The 19,118-nt window shown below is 36.1% G+C and overlaps 1 protein-coding gene across 2 annotated transcripts in view; it reads right to left on the reverse strand.

Moving 5' to 3' along the window:
* LRRC7 (leucine rich repeat containing 7) overlaps window positions 1–19,118 on the reverse strand; it is a 446,889-nt gene that overhangs the window by 79,649 nt on the left and 348,122 nt on the right. The window contains exons 18-21 of one of the 2 annotated variants that reach the window (XM_047871230.1): window positions 13,059–13,170; window positions 12,666–12,846; window positions 9,084–10,764; window positions 5,005–5,145 (exon numbers count right to left, since the gene is read on the reverse strand). In XM_047871230.1, coding sequence (XP_047727186.1) covers window positions 5,005–5,145; window positions 9,084–10,764; window positions 12,666–12,846; window positions 13,059–13,170 — 2,115 coding nt within the window. The remainder of the gene's footprint in view (window positions 1–5,004; window positions 5,146–9,083; window positions 10,765–12,665; window positions 12,847–13,058; window positions 13,171–19,118) is intronic. The other variant, XM_047871231.1, reaches the window with a different exon arrangement.

Genomic DNA, 19,118 nt, shown 5'->3' on the forward strand with positions numbered 1-19,118 from the left:
GTAGAAGTTGAAAAGAAAGGAACAAGACAAAAAAGTATCAGTTTCTTCAATGTGGAAGAGATCATGCTATACCCCAGCCACACACCTGCAGAGGTGGAATTAGAAGAGGCCAATGATTTCTTCCCCAGTCCCACTTGTCTCTGGGGCTGCAGTAGCAGGAATGATTAACTTGTGGTTTTGGGGGGTTCACAATCTTTGGCCTTTCCCTGCCATCAAGCATATTTCCTGGTGATACTGAGTGCCCAGGAAATGGGTGAGCATGAGGTAACTTTAAGCGGTTACTTTAAGGTAAAGGTAAGGTAAGGTTACTTAAGGTAACATTAACCATTTACTAAATTCTGCTAAGAGAGCCCTGTGTCTGTAGCACAGAGGGAATGATTTGGGTCATGATAGGTTTTGGATTAGTTAATATATTCGACTTGTGTATTCTCTTCTCCATCCCATAATATCTATTTTTCTGGATTATTGTGAAGATGATGTGAGATCATAATGTATATGAACAAAGTTTATCAATTATTTTGAGTTATGTTCTCTGAAAATGCCAGGTTTTATAAATATTTGAGAAGGCTTCATTGTACAGTAAAAACAGCAGGGACCAGGGTGCCAAGCAGAGTCAGATTCAAATTTTGCCTACTACCATGTTAAGTGCCAGGGTTACAATAGTAAAACAGAATTGAGGGAAGTTCCTTTGTGTGACACGTGAGCCTCAGTTTCCTCATTTGTACAATGAGATAAATACTTCCTTTGTGGATTTATGAGGGTAGTGTGAAAAAACATATTTAAGGTACCTAATGGTACCAGGTACACAGTAGATTCTTAATAAATCCTAGTTTTATTCTCTTGTTGAAATTCTTATTCTACCATTAATCTGGATAATAAAAATGGCATTTTGAACTGACATTTTACAATATTAGATTTCTCTCTAATAACATAAAATTTCAAGACAATAGCTAAGCTCAATTACAACAGAACACATCCAAAGAAGCACATGGAACCATTAATAATGTCATAGAAAGTTGCTTGAAATGCTTTTTGGAGAGGCAGTAAATAAATGATAAATGGATAAATGAATGAATAAATAAATAAATGAATAGATAGAAAATATTAATAATTTTATAATTTAATAGCTGATTTATATAGGTTAAGTGTTCTGGTTATAAGTACTATTAATTTTTTTAGGAAATTAAAATAAATATCAATGAATAAAAACATTAAAGAATATTAAATATTAAAATAATTTTGGGGCACCTGGGTGGCTCAGTCAGCTGAGCGTCTGACTTCAGCTCAGGTCATGATCTCATGGTTTATGAGTTTGAGACCCGCATTGATCTTGCTGCTGTCAGCACAGAGCCCGTTTTGGATCCTGGCCCCACCACTCTGTTCCCCTCCCCTGCTGATGCTCTCTCTCTCTCTCAAAAAGAAATAAAACATTTAAAAAATAATAAAATAATTTTGTTGTATTTATTAACATTCTGTTAATATCCTAACAGATGTCATAAAATTACCATAGAATATGTAATTTACTGTTCATAGTATGGAGCCTATATGTGGCATGTAATTCATGAAAAATGTTTAATACTTGACCTGGCATGTAATAAATATGAACAAATTAGAAATATTCAACGCACAGCAAAATCTGGGAAAGTCTTTTCTTTTCATCTACATAAATATTCACTTTTAAAATAGAAGTATAGATTCTTTGATCTTCATTCACAAATAGCTATATCCTTTAAATAATTTATTACAAATTTGTTTAAAAAATTGAAAAAAAAAACTAGATATTTTTGGTAACTTAAATAGAAACTCAAACCAAAAAACAAATAATACACTGAGTCAAGACCTCAGTTAGCACAAATAGTGACTTTCTGTCAATTACCAAAATGGAGGTCAGGGGAGGTCAGAAGCACTGAAAGGTGCCCTCTCTGGGCAACCTGCAAAAAGATAGTCTCAGTGTGACAGAGAAAATACAAACAGTGCTCCTTTCTCTTAATTGAGAGAGGTTAAGGCTTGAAAACAGAGTATGGGGAAAGAGTGTGGATTTCAGCCCTGAATGTTCCCCGGGTAGGGCACTACCTACACAAAAATAGCTGCAACTCGAATTCCAGTGCTTACATGGTAATGCATGAAAATGTTAATTTAGATTCCTTCGACATTCAGAGTCATTTACCACAGCACCTAACTAAGGATTGCCAGGATTGTCATTTAGAATTTTATAAATAAAAAGAGCTCAGTATTTCCACGGGAACATGAACAGTTTTGTCAATTTTATCTACTGAAAATGTTTGTTTATAAATTGCTCTTACTCTATATTTTCAATGAAATTCTCGTGGCTCACGAGCATTTAGAGACTGAAAAGAAATCTTAAATTACTGACATTAATTTTTATTATCTTAAGTAGCGAAAGTATTGTAATAGGTTTTTATGCAAAGGAAAATAATTTTTGCCTGTCTCCTCTCCTGGTGAGAAGGGTTCAGGGAAATTAAGCCTCAAACATAGGATCTGTTAGCAATGGCCAGTGGAGCCAAGAAAGGAAAATTTTAAGAGAGGCTGTCTCTAAAACTTGGCAGAGAAACCAAAGAAATTTTCAAATTAAAGAAGCTCTGTGGAAGAGATGTGCCTGAGCACAAAGATAACGGGGCAGAGACAGACTGGAATCCATGGAAGTAGGGTCTGGAGTATTATTGAGATATCGAGCACTCAGTGCCCATACCTAATAAAGTTCCTGCACTGGCAGCAGGTAGGAAAGTTGTCCCAGATGTCTAAAGCTCAAAGTTTATAGGCCTTAAACTGATAATTTAGGGTCATAAAATCCTTTAGGGGTAATGGAGTAGTTGCCCTGTCCGTATTCTTTATTCCCTCCCTTGCCTTCTCTCTCTCTCTCTCTCTCTCTCTCTCTCTCTCTCTGGTGTGGATAATAACATATTGATGATAATTCGTTTTGAGATGGAATATTTCAATACTTGAATTATTCTTGGTTTGCAGTTTAATGCAGCTCCCAAAGAGAATTCCTTTAGCTCATCTCTGTACCTAACCGAGGAAGGTTGAAAAGTCCCCAAATATGATAACTCTGTAATATTTCCGATATAAATGATCTTAGAGCTATAGTAACAGTTAATGAATGCCTTTTCTAGGCTACCCCACACAAGATCAGAAAATTAATACAGCAACACAGAGGTACTGAATTTATATCTGGGGAACACTGCAGACATTGAGAAATATATGTTTCAAGTATAGCCCCATTTTTCGGAATATATTTATGTCATTCTATAGATGGATAAGCAAATAGGACTAAACATTAAACAAAATAAGGGGTTTTCCATATAATTTGAGGGGGTTCAAGCAATAGCTCCCTTCCTATCAACATGTCTCTAATCTGCTCACTGAATTTTGAAATTCCACCCTCTTAGTTTAAGGGTTTGATTTCTACCAAGTGCCAAGCCCTCCAGGGGAGAGACCTATTTCAGTTGTGATGTCTCATTTACTCCTTAGTGCAAACACATTTCAGGGTCTTTTGAATGCTGGTTTTGTGAGGGCAGAAGATGAGAACCCTGGGCATCTGAGGGGACATGAAGAAAAGGTTCCATTAAAGTAGAGGCTGCCATAGAAAGGGTCTTGCTGATAGTGTGCTGGAGCTGACTTGTACTAGCTCGTGAGAGCTAACTGCACTCATGTCCCAGTTCTGTGTTCAGCGATGTTAAGTTAGTACCTTGAATTTGGCCATAGAGGGAGTGGTTACATCACAGACATTAGCAAACACCACAAACCAGGGTTTGTTCTTCTCCCTGGAAGGAAAGTTACCTACACACCCCTTGTCCTGCCACAGGAGACTGAGGACAGGAAAAACAACATTCAAAAGTTCTTAATTTAGTCTTTTTTTTCTTCTTTCCAAAATAATTGTGGGTGAGGAAAAAGCTGTGAATATAAATGTCTCTTTGGTTTTATTCCTCTATTCACAGTAGGAAGCAAACTATCCAGAGTCAGGGATTGTTATTAAGACTAATTTGACAATAAAACATGGATTCAAGGTCTTTTGACCCTCATTTTGCTGGGATGGGTTTTTTTTTTTCCTTATGTTCATCAATTTTATTATGAGAGAAGTGTTTGGAGGCTACTGTCATTCTGTTATCCCTACTTTGCATTGCTTTTTTCATAAAACTTACTAGGTTAATGACTATATTAATAATATAGTCATAATGACATATTGTGTGAAAATGACTCATTAGCCTCCATCAAAATGTAACTAAGATAGAGGCATTAATCCATTTCAACAGGTAAAATGTGCATTCTCAGTTTTGCCTGAATAAAACAGCAGAAATGTTCTTTTGACAATGGAAATGTTTCCTCTTCCGGTATATTTCATTTCAAATTAGCCCACAATTTCACTTAAGGCCATGTTAACGTGCTCCTTTCCCATTAGTCTAGGGTGAGTAACAATTTGCTAGCTAAACCACAACTTGCTCCTCACGTTTTATGTCTGTGTAATATTTCCCACAAAGACAATGGGCTGAAGGAGCATCGAGAAGTGCCAAACACTTCATTTCCATTCTAATTTAGGTCTCTATGCCATTTCCAAAGGAATCAACTGAAATCCAACAATAATTTCTAGCTCTGTTCTCAGAATGTGTCAGCAAGGGAACATAGGGCTATCTCCGAAAAGGTTTAAAAATATATGTTTATATATCTACACACACACGAAAGAAAGGAAAACAAAGAAGAAAAGAAAAAGAAATGGGTAATAAGAAAATGAGCCTTAGAGCAACTCAAAAAGCCATGTGCCTGCTCAATCCAAAAAGCAAAGCTATTAAGCAGGAATCTGCGAATCGTTCTAGCTCCAAAGATTCATTTAGCAGCTAAGAGTTTGGGCTCCACATCATTTGCCCTTGTGCTTTTTGAACTCAGGAGAGTCTATAAGCAGGGTTGTATGTACAGCCTAAACACATTAAGTGAACAAACAACATTAATTGGCTTTGGTATGCTGACACATGTAAGGCAGTCCATACTTACTTTCTGAAGAGGTAGTTCTTGTAGATCAAATTTAGACTTAGTCTGCAAGTTTAAAGTCATGCTTCTGCCTGCATGCATTGCTGAAATACCTCCATAGGGCAGCATGCCAAGGTTAACTGTGTTGTGTTTGTAAGCAGCATTCTGAGTAGAGGAAATAATCATGTGACAGGGTGTGAACACATGCTCAACAAACTGATTATTACATGAACATGTTTAAATTTATAACATTTAACTTTAAGCGGGCAAACAGTAACTTCCTTTTAAACATGCACTTGATCAGACAGAAGCATACAGTAAACAGTGTTAGTTATGCACATAATGAGTACCATCCAAAACTACAGAAAAGACAAAAAAGCAAGGATACATTCTGTTTTACATTTGCTGCTAACTCAAAGGCATAAAACCTATCTCTTCTATATCATGATAGTAGTGACTTTGGACAAATGTTCATCTGTGGTAGTCTATTGATTCAAAAATTTCAAACTGCGATCTTAATCAAATTCTGCCAGCTGCAAATCTCATGGTCTCTTTCACATTGTGAGATAAACACATACAAAAGACAAATGCCAGCTTCTAATGCTGCCTTAAAATGAATGTACTACAATGTTAAAGCCAAAATCAGTGTCCTTTATTTCTGTCTATAGACATAATTACAGCAACTCAGAAAAAGATCTGGTCAAAAATCATTCAATCTGACTATTGGCTAACTGAATTTACTGATTAATTTAGTAAAATCAGTCAAATAACTTGTATGTGGATCTGAGGATTCTAAGGTTTTTTTTTGTTGCTTAAAAATTACATTTTAAAATGGAGAAATTTCATAATGAATCTATAGGAATTTTGAACTATTAATGCTATGTATCAATTTTAGTATATGTGCTGCCAAAGCAAGCATAGTGCTATGTATCAAAAATACCTAACTATCTAGAGCACTCGTGATATCTGCATCGTGGTTATCCTTCAATCGGTGCATCTAAAGTTATCCCAAGTGTCTGATAGCTAATTTTTTTCTACAGAACGTCATTTAAATTAAAATATTTTGTAGGCCCTGTCATCAAATAGCTTCCATTAGTACAATCTCCACTTTCCAACTCTCATAAAAATGTAATAATTAACAGTATTTGGCCCTTTTAAGTAATTCTCTTATTTTGGATTAAAAAAAAAACTACACAAATTAACTTAGTACACTTTTTAAAGACTGAATGTTCTTGAACAATAACAGCCAACAGCTATTCTATTCTGAGGGTGTTTTTTGCAAAGTAATGACTTTTAGCATCAGTTTTACTGAACTCAGTTGAAAGACTATACTCCTGATGGTGTGTGCTTGTCTACCAATCACATTTGTTATGGATCCTTGATCATTTCATCCAGAGATTTTTCATTGTCACCATGCCAAAGTTGAAAAGGACACTGAACATTTCAATCTAGCACCTGAATGATTCCTTAAGGTTTAAAATTACTTCAGTCTAGTGCCTTCTTAGTTCCTGCAGAAGAGTAGCAATCTTGGACATAGGGGTTCAGGTTTTAAATTCTCTCAGTCACAGTGGGACTCTGTAGTGGAAGCATGAGCCTTGAGGTTAAACTACAGGAGAAAACAGCATCTTTTATCTTTAGCTGCCTCTCCAAGGTCAACACCGGGCAAGATCCTTAACCAACACCATTTTGGGCTGTTAAGCTTATCCAATGTCCAGACCTCTAGGCAGTTCTGTCTTATGAAGAATGGACAAAGATCTTATGGTTTCTAACATAACTATTTGATATCCAGATTGAAATCTTCACCTAAATTTCACTGGGAAAGAAACACACCAAATCTCCGGTGCAGTCTGACTTTGAACAGTATGTGAAGTAGCACAGCTATGTCTAAACTAGTTTTATATAACGAGACTGTGCTTCAGTACCCTGAATTCATGTTTGTGAATAGCTGGAAAGTTTTAAGTAAGACACAGCCTGAAAAGCTCAATAACTCCATTGAGGGGGGGAAGAAATGTTACGTGGAGGAAACAAGAAAAAGAACTTTCAGAACCCAGTGGCTTGAAGCAATACTCTCAGGTAACTTAATTTCTTGGAATAAAATAAGAAGCTATTGCACATACATTGAAGTTGATCTGAGGAATGAAAGACAGACTGAGGGAATTATAAACATACAGGGGAAACGTGGAAGCTAATTAAAAAGGAAGGTGTGGGCACAGCAATAGGAAACACGCATGAGTTTACTTTTAATTATCTGGATCTGGGATTGGCAGGAGGCTTCCAAACTTCTGCTGATCCAAATCCCCCTCCCCCAGACCTATTTTCTTCTTTCCAAATTCCTGCTCCAGCTAGCGGAGTAGCTCTGATCAAAGGAGAGGAACTGTTTATCTGAGAAACCAGTAAATAAATGATGGTACCAAATGCTTAGAATTTTGTCTTCTTTCTCATGCTTTGTTCTCACTCACTCTTCTCTTGCCTCAAATTACTAGCCATTGCACATATGCTCCGAAAAGCTTCTTATAACCTTTCTTGACTAGTTCATCTTACCCTGTTACGTATGGTCGTGTCTACACGAGGCCAGAGTTCCCAAACTGTACTGTATTATTTGGCCCCAAATATTTTCGCCCTCCAAGTTATCTGTCTACATGGAGGGTAAAAGTTGAGGTAAGGCATGGTGACAACTGACCAGGTGTCTCCCACTGACAGCCAGTCATGAGGCTTTGATGAGGCTCCCTTCAATGGGACTGAGCACACCTATTTGAAACAGACATTCTGATGAAATATTTTGCAAGGCAGAACCAATTTCCACATTGAAAAACTAATACCCACACCCCCATTTATCAGTTCACTTTTCCCTAAAAATAATTGTGTTCTTGTCATGTAGACACGACCTCCAAACAATATAATTACTTAAAAAGAGTATACCTGAAAACATAAAATTCAATATTAAAGAAATATATAATAAATGCAGTGACCTGTGTTTTTAACAGGACACCAAATAAAATAATAAAACTATTGAGCAAAACTTTCTAATGGTATATTATTAATTATTACCCAGAGCCCCAATTTACACTAAGTTTTTCAACCCTAGGAAATGAGAACAAAGGCTCTATTTTTACAAGAGACCTGAGGATTCTAAGGTCAATGCAGAGTACGCAAAGCCCTCTACACCAAAGCCATGAAGTATACTCACTGATAATGGTCAATTGATCATAGTTCTACAAAATGGAATACCAGATTTTTCTTAGAGAGATAGATATGAACAGGCAACAAAAAGTCATTCTCAGCTTTAAAACAGTACGTATATATATATATTTTTTACTCTCCTCAATCACTATTCATTCCATGCTTTATTATGACTCAGTTTGTACTGAATTGGGATTAATTTCCTTTTGCGTTGTTGTTGCAATATTCACACTAATTTGTACCTTTGTAGTCTTCATAAAGACATCAGCTATTTTTGTTGCCTATAGTATGATTTGAATTTAAACATTTATTTCTTTATAAAAGCCAACATTTGAAGTGGCAGGATTTTTTATTTAATAAAGTAATGTGTAGGAGGGCATTTAATCTCTGCTTATTTTATCTTTCTGTTTCTTGCTGGGAAGATTATTGCTCATTAGAAGTAATAAGTTTACGAGTCCCATAGCAGTAACTGTATGCAAATTTTATAAACAAATTAGGCTTGACTTTATTATAAGTGAGTCTGTGCATTAAGGGGCAAAATACTCACTTTTTATAGATTCAATAAAAATCGTACTCCTTAGGTCACTAGAGAACAGTTCTGTGTCCTAGGAGAGGCATTCTGCCTTAATGGCCAGAAAGCAATTGAAGCACCGTCCCATATAATAGAGTCAAATTCTTTCTTACTAACAATATTTAGGCTAGATTTGATAAATCATTCACCTACAGGTTATGGACTCTCGAAGAGCAGTAAACAATATCCATGAGAAACTATTATGATCGATTTCCCCACAATATAGAGATAAATAAAATGCTGATCATCTATTCATTCATGTAGTTCATGCTTCACTACATGTGCTTAGAAATGCCAATAAAGTAAAACTAAAGGCAGGAGGGATATTCTTACAGAGAAATGCCAGACATACCCTGTCTAACCTTCTAGCTTCTATATGTCTAAGCAGCTGTTGTCTCCAGTCTGCAGGCATTTTACCACAGCTCTCCTCTCCCTTCACAGGAGTAGGCCTCGTCTTTATATCACTGTTATCTGATGGCTTGTCACCATAGTTACCCAAGTTATAGTCAGATGGTATTTTTTCCAAAAGAGCTGCCATAGTAGGCCTAGCTGAAACTGGCCTGGTTTGGGAGGCACCGTAACTCTCTGTACTGTAGCTTCTTGCAGACAGTGGCCTCCTCTGGGTAAGGTTTTTAACTGGAAAACTTCCCGCCTGAGCTTTCACTTCTTGATATGAAGGGTGTTCATCTTCATACCTGCCATTCCTTTTCAGGAACTGGGACTCAGTCACTGAAACGCTGCTTTGGCGATCCAGACCTCCCCTATATGGAGGTCTGCCGTACCTATCACTCGGAGGCAGCTCATGAGGTTCACTGACCCTTCTAAACATGGCCATTTCTGTGGAGCTCGCCAGGGAGTCAGCTCTTCTCAAGAAGCCTGCCCTGGCACCTTGGCTTGCAAACTGGGCATTCACCACAGCATCCTCATTAACAGATGGCTGAGAAAATGAGAACATTTGCTCCATTGGTGGGTATCCTCTGTAAGCTCTAGGACTAACCAAATCCTTGGCGATGTTTTTGCTGGGCTGTTGCACGTACTCAGAATTGTGTTGAAAGGGGGGTGGTATCCTCTTTTCGGCTTTAACTTCCACTGCTCCTTGGGGATTGAAGCTTTGGTCAAACTGATAGACTTTTTTTGTCATGGAAGCCTTCTGTTGTTGTGGCCCTTTACTACTTCCATAAGTGAGCATCTCATCATCCAGCATTGGGACTGACTGGCTTCGAGACATACTGGACATACCATGCTCTGGTCCCAACATTTTATCTGGCCGTTCATGGCTTCCTAAGTGATCACTCCCAGAAGCATAGTTTTCTAATGGTATATTATAAACCTTGTATGTACCAATGTCAATCTCATCGATACTCTGTGACTTTTTGAATTTATTGGACTTGATATCTTTCATTAGTGGGGAAAGCCTCTCTGTGCTTTTGCTAATGGAAATAACACCTTTAGAAGATTCTGGGCGGCAGTGGATTTGAGAAAAGACATTGCTAAGACTCCTGTTGGGATTGGAATCGTGATACTCCCATGGTACTCCTGGAGAAAAAGGACTAGGTATTTCAACAGATTCTTTTATATGGTCTTTCCTTTCAGGCAATGGGCTGGTGGTGGGGGTTGTCTCTAATTTGGAAGGGAAAGCAGTCCTGTCTTCAAAAGGACTAGGGGTTCTGGTCCAATTCTGCCAAGGATTGGAAGGAGGCACTTCTGTTTCTGGTGTGTGTCTGTGTGTAGACTGCTCAAGTTCCAGGGGAACACCAACAATCCTATCCTGCCTAATCAAAGGTCTGCGTCCGTGAGAAGATGTGCTTCTAGATTTCGAACTTAAGAGAGGATTGTTGTTGGCATTCTCGCCTGTGGTCTCCTCTGCAACAAACCCTGTGTTATCATAATGTGAACCATCAGTCCAGTTGTCAGTGAAGGCATCACTCATTGGCAGCCGGTCAGGACGCTGTGGTAGATTTCCTGGGGGAACAGCCTCCCGCTGGCTGAGTAATGGCTTTGAATCAAGAGGCTGTGGGAAAGATGGTGCAATCCTGTGAAGACAGTGGGAAGAAGAAACATGAAAATGAGGAAGAGCTGGGTCTTTGTGAGAAAGAGAAGCATCGTCCAAAAATGCCACAATCCTTTGTTAACGGATCATCCAACCACACCTCACTTATGACTAAGATAGCATTATTATTTCATATCTACCCCTATATCTTTCTCTGACTTTTATTTCCTCCTTGTAATTATCACCTTCTAACATATCATATAATTTACTTACCTATTTTATTTATCGCGTTTTGTCGTGTGTCGTTTTGCTAGAATGTAAACTCATGAGGGCAGAATTTTTTTTCTCTTCAAGCCTAGCATCGTAGGCACATAGTAGGTGTTTGTTGGATGATTAAATGAGTGAGAGAAATGGATGGGTCTTCAGTAATGGTCCTGAAACTTGTCCCATAATTAGAATTCCATGATTCCTTCCTGGTCCTCATCCTGGAATTTCTGATTCTTACATTTCCAAACTATTGTTTGAGAGTACCTTTCTTATAAATACTTGATATGTCTAATGAACTCAGACTATCTTCAAATAGCATATATTTGAAGGTCAGGTATTGAAGACGTTAAATCCATTGTATAGAGAACACATTTTCTTAGAATGTAAATTATATTATATTATATTATATTATATTATATTATATTATATATTTTGGTCATTGGCCTATTTACACTAGTGACCAAAGTATCTTTAGAAAATGTTCATTTTTCTAGGTTTATTGTAAATGATTTGCACAGTTATAACATTGAATTATATATATTTTTATCAGTGAGAGATTTTTGTTTTTGCTAATTGAAAAAGAGTACATTTAGAAAGTACCTTCCAAAGTACCTCATTAATCTCAGCTTATGTCACAAATAATGAACTTAAAAAACCAAATAATGAACTTATAAACTGAAAGAGTTAATATTTTCATCACGGGCATTGAAAGGTAGAAATAGTTATTCATTAATTACCAAAGAATATCTTGCTAACAGTACTGATGTTATCAATAAAATATGAGTCAAAATCAGTGACTACCTACATCATATGATGATTTGTATTTGCTGTTTATAGCATAAAACATAGCAGCAAGTTACAAAACAAAGAATCAGAACTGGGTGAGTACTACCTCATGGAGTCACTTTATTATGCTCTTTGTCTTTTAATTTTTCATCTGTAAAATGGAAATAATATAGTAGGAACTATTTTGGAAAGATTAAATATTTTTACTTACATCCTAACTTTTCCAGCTGATGATAAATTGATGATGATGATAACGATGATGATGATGATGATGATGATAGCATTGAAAATTTTATTATTTACTTCACACTAGGCAATAAGTGCTTTCCGTGCATCTTACTTTAACCCATTTTAGATAGTGAAATGCGCACATGTGTCATAAATAAGTATTGGGCAAACAGGGCTTTTGGTTTCTGATTTATAAGGGATGCCTGGATGACTCAGTCAGTTAAGCCTCTGACTCTTGATTTCAGCTCAGGTCATGATCTCACAGTTTGTGAGATGGAGCCTGCTTTGGGTTCTATGTTGACAGTGAGGAGTCTGCTTGGGATTGTCTCTCTCCCTCTCTCTCTGTTCCACCCCCACTTGCATGTGCACATGCTCTCTCTCTCTCAAAAAAATTTTTTTTTAAATTACAAAAAAATAAAATTTCTTGTCCTATCATCTCAACCTGATAATCTCCCACTGTCTCTCCCTTAAACAAGGGTTTTGCTGCTTGAAACCATTCATCCTCTCCTGGAAGTCCCAGGGGAACTGTTTTTGCTTACCTGCCCGTTCTGTCTTCTATGCCACTCATATGCTGAATACAATTCAAAAATTAAGATTCGATTTTTTTTTAAAGCTGCTGAAAGAAAGCACTTGGGAGCAGAAAAAAGGGAATTCTAAACACACCTGTTACCCCACAAAGAATTATGTACTGCATCTTTAGCTGTTGTCTGCAAGGACCCCACTTTAACCCGGGTGTTAGAGGATCCTGAGGAAGCCTGGGAAGGTGAGTAGTCTGAGTAAGTGCCTGAGGAAACACTGTTATTCAGACAGTGAGTTTTGTCAACTTCAGACTCATCAGTTGATTCTGAAATGTAAAGGGGAAAATGTTATAATGCTATGCACATTGACAAGAATAAACACAGAAAAGCAAGTATGAAAAACAGATAGCATAACAATGTTAGGAATATATATTTGTAAAATATTTCTACAGACTATGGTGTATCATCATTTACAACTGGTGATTCATCATGCACATGCATTTGTGGCATATTTTCCACATCAGGTTCACAATGTTACCTTTTTTGTCCTTCCCTAGCAGAACAAGTTTGGGTGGGTACAGAGGGGTCTCAGCTAATGAAGGGTGAAGTTCCCCAATCCTCATTTCATTAGCTGGATGAACAAAAGAATCCTGAGAGATATAATAATATAGGACAAGGAAAGTAAACATTTAAACATTGGTTAACCAAGATGGCAATATCTTTATTTGGCTCAGATTTAAAGATTGGGGCTCTAGAATTTAAGTCACTATGGAGCACTAGGAGAAGTGCATATGTTTCTCTGAGCTAAGTACTAAAATATTTTGCTTTTCTAATTTAAATGAGTCCATTTATTCATCAGATATTTTTTGAATGCCTTTTATATGCCTGGCACTGTGCAAAGAACTGTGGACTTTCCAAAGAAAGATAAAATGTCACCCATGGCCCCTGGAAATTTATAATCTAATTGGGGAGATAAGCTATATCTCATTACAACACAGGACTGACTTATGATAAGCTGTTTGTGAGTATATGATATATACATATAGATATATATATACATATACACACATGTATGTATATATGGTATATACACATGTAAAGGGAGAACTTCCTTAAGAGTTCTAAGAGGAAAGTCTATCACTGACCAACTATTTTTTTTTCATCCTTAGTCATATTTATGCACAAGTGCTATTTAACAAGTGGTCTTATCTTCAATTTCTTCAGTTTTATCATGACTTCTTCCTAACATTTCTAGTTTTCTCATGATTACTAGCCTGCTGAATCTTCATTCTAAATCTGTTCATTGAGTGTAATGACCAACATTGGTACAAGAATAAAACTTTATAAAGACAAATGAACATGTTAAAAAAAGTATGAATTTAAACTTCTATAATTAAAATTATTATTGCCAGTTAAACAGATAGTGAGATGGCATTGGGGAAAGTAAAATACCAAAGTCTCATTTTCTTCCACATATAAAAATGTCTTGTCTATACCCATGGGGAGATAGCAATATAAATTTATGCACGGCAGTTATCTTCATTTCTTTTTTTCTTAAATCTTAAGTTAATTTCAATTCGAAAGATAATTTTTAGTATTTTTCAGTTTTCTCATTCATTAGTACTTGTTAGTTTAAAATAATAATGTAACATTTAGAAATATTTTGTTAAGTCAAAGAAAGCATATACTTGAACACAAAAATGTAGTAAGTGAAATGTGTTCTGTCTTACACCTAATTGGTAATAGTCAGAAACTCTTATTATACATTTTATTGCCCAACATAGTGACAGGCTCAAGTATTTGGGTATTGCAAAGAAAAATCCATTTCTTTAACTTGAGGCTTAAGTTTTATTTTTGGGGTTACTTTTGGTTAGGTTTGTAAGAGAATATTTGCCTGTGAAAAACCTGGGTATATCTGATATGTGTTAATTATTTAAAAAAACATTTCTAGTCAAATTCTTTCATTTTCTACAAGTGGGTTTTGAGACTCAGTGAGGTCCACGCTTACAGAGATAATTAGACCAAGATCCAACATAGAGGCAGGATTCTGGGGTTCCAGTCTTATGATCTTCCCTTATATTGTGCTGCCTCCTAGTGTGCTCAGCTGTGAGCACATCTGAGACTAAAAATCCAGCTCCAGAGTTGAAGAGGGATAGGAAAGAGAGTAGGATTGATGGAAATTCTAGAGATGAAGAGGGAAATCTGTGTTCTCCTGGATTTTGAAAACTATTTCAAAGGCTTAGCATAAGAAATTCATGATAAAATTTTAAGGTGACAGAATAGAGAGTAAAGCCTTTACACATCTTTGTAGAAATTTATAACTACAGGAGACCCAAGTTTGAGAAATTGTACTATGGAAAGGTATAAAATATGTTAAGTTTTGTCAAAACTATTTCAGTTGCAAGGTGACATATTTATATTCTATTCCTGCTTTATCATTTATTAATCGGGTTATCTTGCACAAGTCAGTGTTCTTCTGTGTACCTTATTCATTTCACCAGTAAAATAAGGTAATAGATGAAAGGAATTAATGTTATTTTCTGTCTAGTACTAACACCCTATGAATCTAAATGTAACTTATAGTTACATTGAAATAATATTTTGAAACAATATTTTAAAAAGGAAATATTCTTATGACACCTGATAGAGAACTACAGGAATTTTGTTTTAGTCAATAAAACAACCCAAAAGTTGTACAAACATAGAAATGTAAATAAAATTAAGGGTTTCATTACTTTTTTCCCTTACGCCTTACCTTACACATTTAGTATGCAAGTTATATTGCATGTATAGGTCAAATTTTCAAATTTGTATCCTAATTTTGTGGCTGGAGCTTGGCATGGTGGCTATGATGTGACTCACTGCTTAAGAATTTCTATTTTGAATCAAAAAGAGCCATAGTGACTAGGGAGTATGGTAGTAGCTAATCATGAACTGCTTCCTTTCTCCAGAGTTCTGTGAGACCCTCCACCTAGGAGGACTAACATTGAAGCAAGAAAAATGGATTTGCACTGATCCAGTTAGACTCAATTATCTTTATGAACAAAATGATAATGATGATGATGATGATGATGATGAAGATGACGATGCCATCAGTTATGGAGAATCTATTACATGGCTGCTACTGTGCTACTATGCTAAACACTTCATCTGTACTATTAATTATTTAATAGACAACTTTGTTTTTCACTGTTATTTATTATTTTATTTATTATCATCATCTTTGTTTTGCAGTTAAGAAGATGAAAGCTTAGAGAGGTAAAGTCATAATTCCAAGTCACAATTTCAGTGAATGGTAGAGCCAAGATTTGAACTTGGATCTGTCTTACTGGAAGGTCTTCTCTGTAATATTATGTATTGTGTACCCAGAGAAAAGCTCACCTACCAAATGGACTTCACAGAAAAGACAAGTTAACTGTCCAACAAAGGAAATTAAGCATCAACTTTGTCTCTATCAATTCTTTTATAAAGAGGCTGGAGGAATCAGGTTCATGTTGGAAAAGTGGGTGAAGCTTTTGGGACTACTTCTATGGTGAAGACAGTGGAGGCTATTGGTAGGGAATCAAATATAATGAAGGTCCTATTTTAAGCACATTGAGCTGCATTTGCTTCTGAGGAGACAGAAGAGGGAGAGAAAGAAAAGGTAGAATCTCTTTTTTCTTTAACTCCATTGATCTTGTGCCATTCAAACTAAATCTCCACTGCTATGGCTGTAGTGAAAGGGAGCTGAAGACAGAAGTGAGAGGTGGGGAAAAGCTTGTGTCTGAGCTTTCAAGAGTCCAGGCCTAGTATTAATAAAAGCATTTAAGGACATTTTCAATGGTAATTGACTACTTATTACCAGGAGAAAGATGTGTTTTCTCTATATAAAGAAATTAGGTGGAGTCTCCTAACAAAGGAAAAAGTCCAAAACCTTTCTGAACATGGTGGACATGGTGAACAGGTATCCAGTGAGAAGTTTTCTGTAATGCAAGATAGTGGCCCGCAAAAGGATTAAAGGGGGTTGGGCAGGATTAGCACATGATTCTCTTGTGGAAGGGAAGGGAATTATCACTTGCTGTAACTTTCCTCTGTGCCAAGAACTGTGCTTGCAGTTGTATAAAAGTATTTGCTTTTGTCTGATTTCATCTCCACAAAAACTAAGTATTATTGGTATCTGTATTTCTAAGATAAAGAAAGCAAAGCTTAGGAAGTTTTCAATGACTTGTCAAGGTCACAAAATTGGTAACAAGGTAGATTCAAGATTTGAATTAATGTCTCCTGGACTTGAAAGCACTTCTCCTTGTTCCTAAACTATGCTCCAAGGTACCTGTGATGCTGTTGTTAATTCACAGGGTTACATGGGTTGTTTTAAATATTTGAGGGAAACAAAGCAATACTTGACATCAGTCAGACATTGTGTGAACTGGTGGCTCTCAGTTTCAACATTAGATTGCACTTTCCTTTGATGACAGTCTTTGTGAAGCTGGCTTTTTGGTGGTTGCTATGATTAAAAATCAAGTGTCATCCAAAAATCAATATGAAACAGAATTGTAGTGACTGATGTGATTCCAAGGTTTGAGAAGATAAGTGGTGTCCAACAGATACACACATTTCATCAAGTACTTTTGTTATTTAAGCATGAAATAAAACTATTATCTCCCCTTTTAGTGTATGTGCATTATTTTTCAAATGGCCACTAGGCAGTGCATGAATATTTAATAAATTGTTCAGAACTAACTACTTAATAAATGGAACTGTTAGGTACTTCTTTTGGACTATGGTCCTTGTAACAAAATTACTAAGATACTAATGGCATTTGTATGCCAAGGGTTTTGGAACCCCCAGATTTTACTTATTTTACATCATAGCTTTATTTACCATACTGTTCTTCTTTCCTTCCTTGATTTTCTCACTCTTCCAATATTTCATCATGATAGTTTGCCTTTACTCATAATATTATATTAGTGTATTAATATAGCAAATTGTTATTGCTAAAATACATGTTATTCAACACATAGGTGACAAAATATAAATAATTATTGCAGTCAATACTTAATTCATTATGAATGTGACAAAAACCCAAGAGAAATTGTTCTTGCCCTCAGTTAACTTCTATTGGATGTAGAGACATACATGTTATCAGATAAGAGTCATTCATATACTCAACAGGTATTTACTGTGCCCAATTCTGTACTAGGCATTGTGCTAGACCCCAGAAAGGCAATGGAGACAAGACATACCTGACCTCATGAAACTCACAGCCTGTAGTTAATAAACAAAATAATTAGAAATATTTTTATTATATGTAACACAAATAAACAGGATAATGTGATAGAGAAAATCAGAGGTTCTACTGATCATGGTGATCAGGGAAAGCCTTCCTGTTGAGGCAATCTTTAAACTGAAGGTTGGAAAAATATGGAAGTGTTAGCTATATAATTGGACCTGGGTGCTACAGACTGAATGTTTGTGTCCCCTCAAAATTCATAAGTTGAAACCTATATGATGATATTTGGAGGTGGGATCTTTGGGAGGTGATTAGGTCATGAGGGTAGAACCCTCATGAATGAAATTAGTGCCACTATAAAAGAGACCCCACAAAGCTCCCTATCTCCTTCTACCTTGTGAGGATATAGAGAGAAGATGGCCATCTATGAACCAGAAAGTAGGCCCTTACTAGACACTGAATCTCTTCGTGCCTTAATCTTGGACTTCTTAGCCTCCTGAACTGTGATAAATTTTTTGTTGTTGTTGTTTATAAACCATGCAGTCTATGGTATTATGTTATAGCAGCCTGAATGGATGAAGACACTGGTAAAAAGCAAATGTAAACTTTATAAAAGGAATTTGGAAGTAGAAGAGAACCTTCATACCTCCCCATCCTCCTTGTTCATATGACTCTCCCAGCTGTATTCTCTGTCTAGCATAACATATATTAAAAGTCTTGATATAGGTTTGGCAAACAAAGTGATCAATAAATGTTGATTTATTTCCTTTTTCTTTTTTCTCTGCTGAATTTGTAATCTGTTTACCTTGTTTTTTCTTACTGTTTTCTGCTTCTGGTTCTGCCTACCTCTATTCTTTTTTTTCCTTCATTTTCCATATTTAACCACACAGATAATTCGTCATGCAGTGAGTGATATTCTCTTCCACATTCTTGAGAATATGAACTAAGTAATGACTCAAAATGGCAAACAAGTGCAAAACATACAAGAAAATATTATACACTTAATATAACATACATTGATCAGCTAGACACCCGGTTGTCTGTATTAATTATATCTGAAAGTTGAAAATATGGAGCATGGCCCCTTAATCTGGGTGAGTAATTTGATAAAGAATTGGCTTCTCTTTGCTCTGGGATGGCTAAAAGTTGGGTAAAGAAGATCTAGAATTTAAATTTTAGAAAAAGTATTGCACTTACCAGTGAGAATTCTACTCAACATAAAGGGCCAGGAGAAGAAAACTTAAGAAAGGTGGGGTGAATCACTGAAATAATTATAAAGACTAAGACTGAGCTTCAATTAAATAGGCAATAAGAAGCCACTGTAGTGTTTTTAAGTAGAGAAAGTTAAATTTATTTTTAAAAGATCATTAACAGAGTAATGAGGGGGCT

Source organism: Prionailurus viverrinus, chromosome C1 (genome assembly GCF_022837055.1).
Source record: "Prionailurus viverrinus isolate Anna chromosome C1, UM_Priviv_1.0, whole genome shotgun sequence".
Taxonomy (NCBI): Eukaryota; Metazoa; Chordata; class Mammalia; order Carnivora; family Felidae; genus Prionailurus; species Prionailurus viverrinus.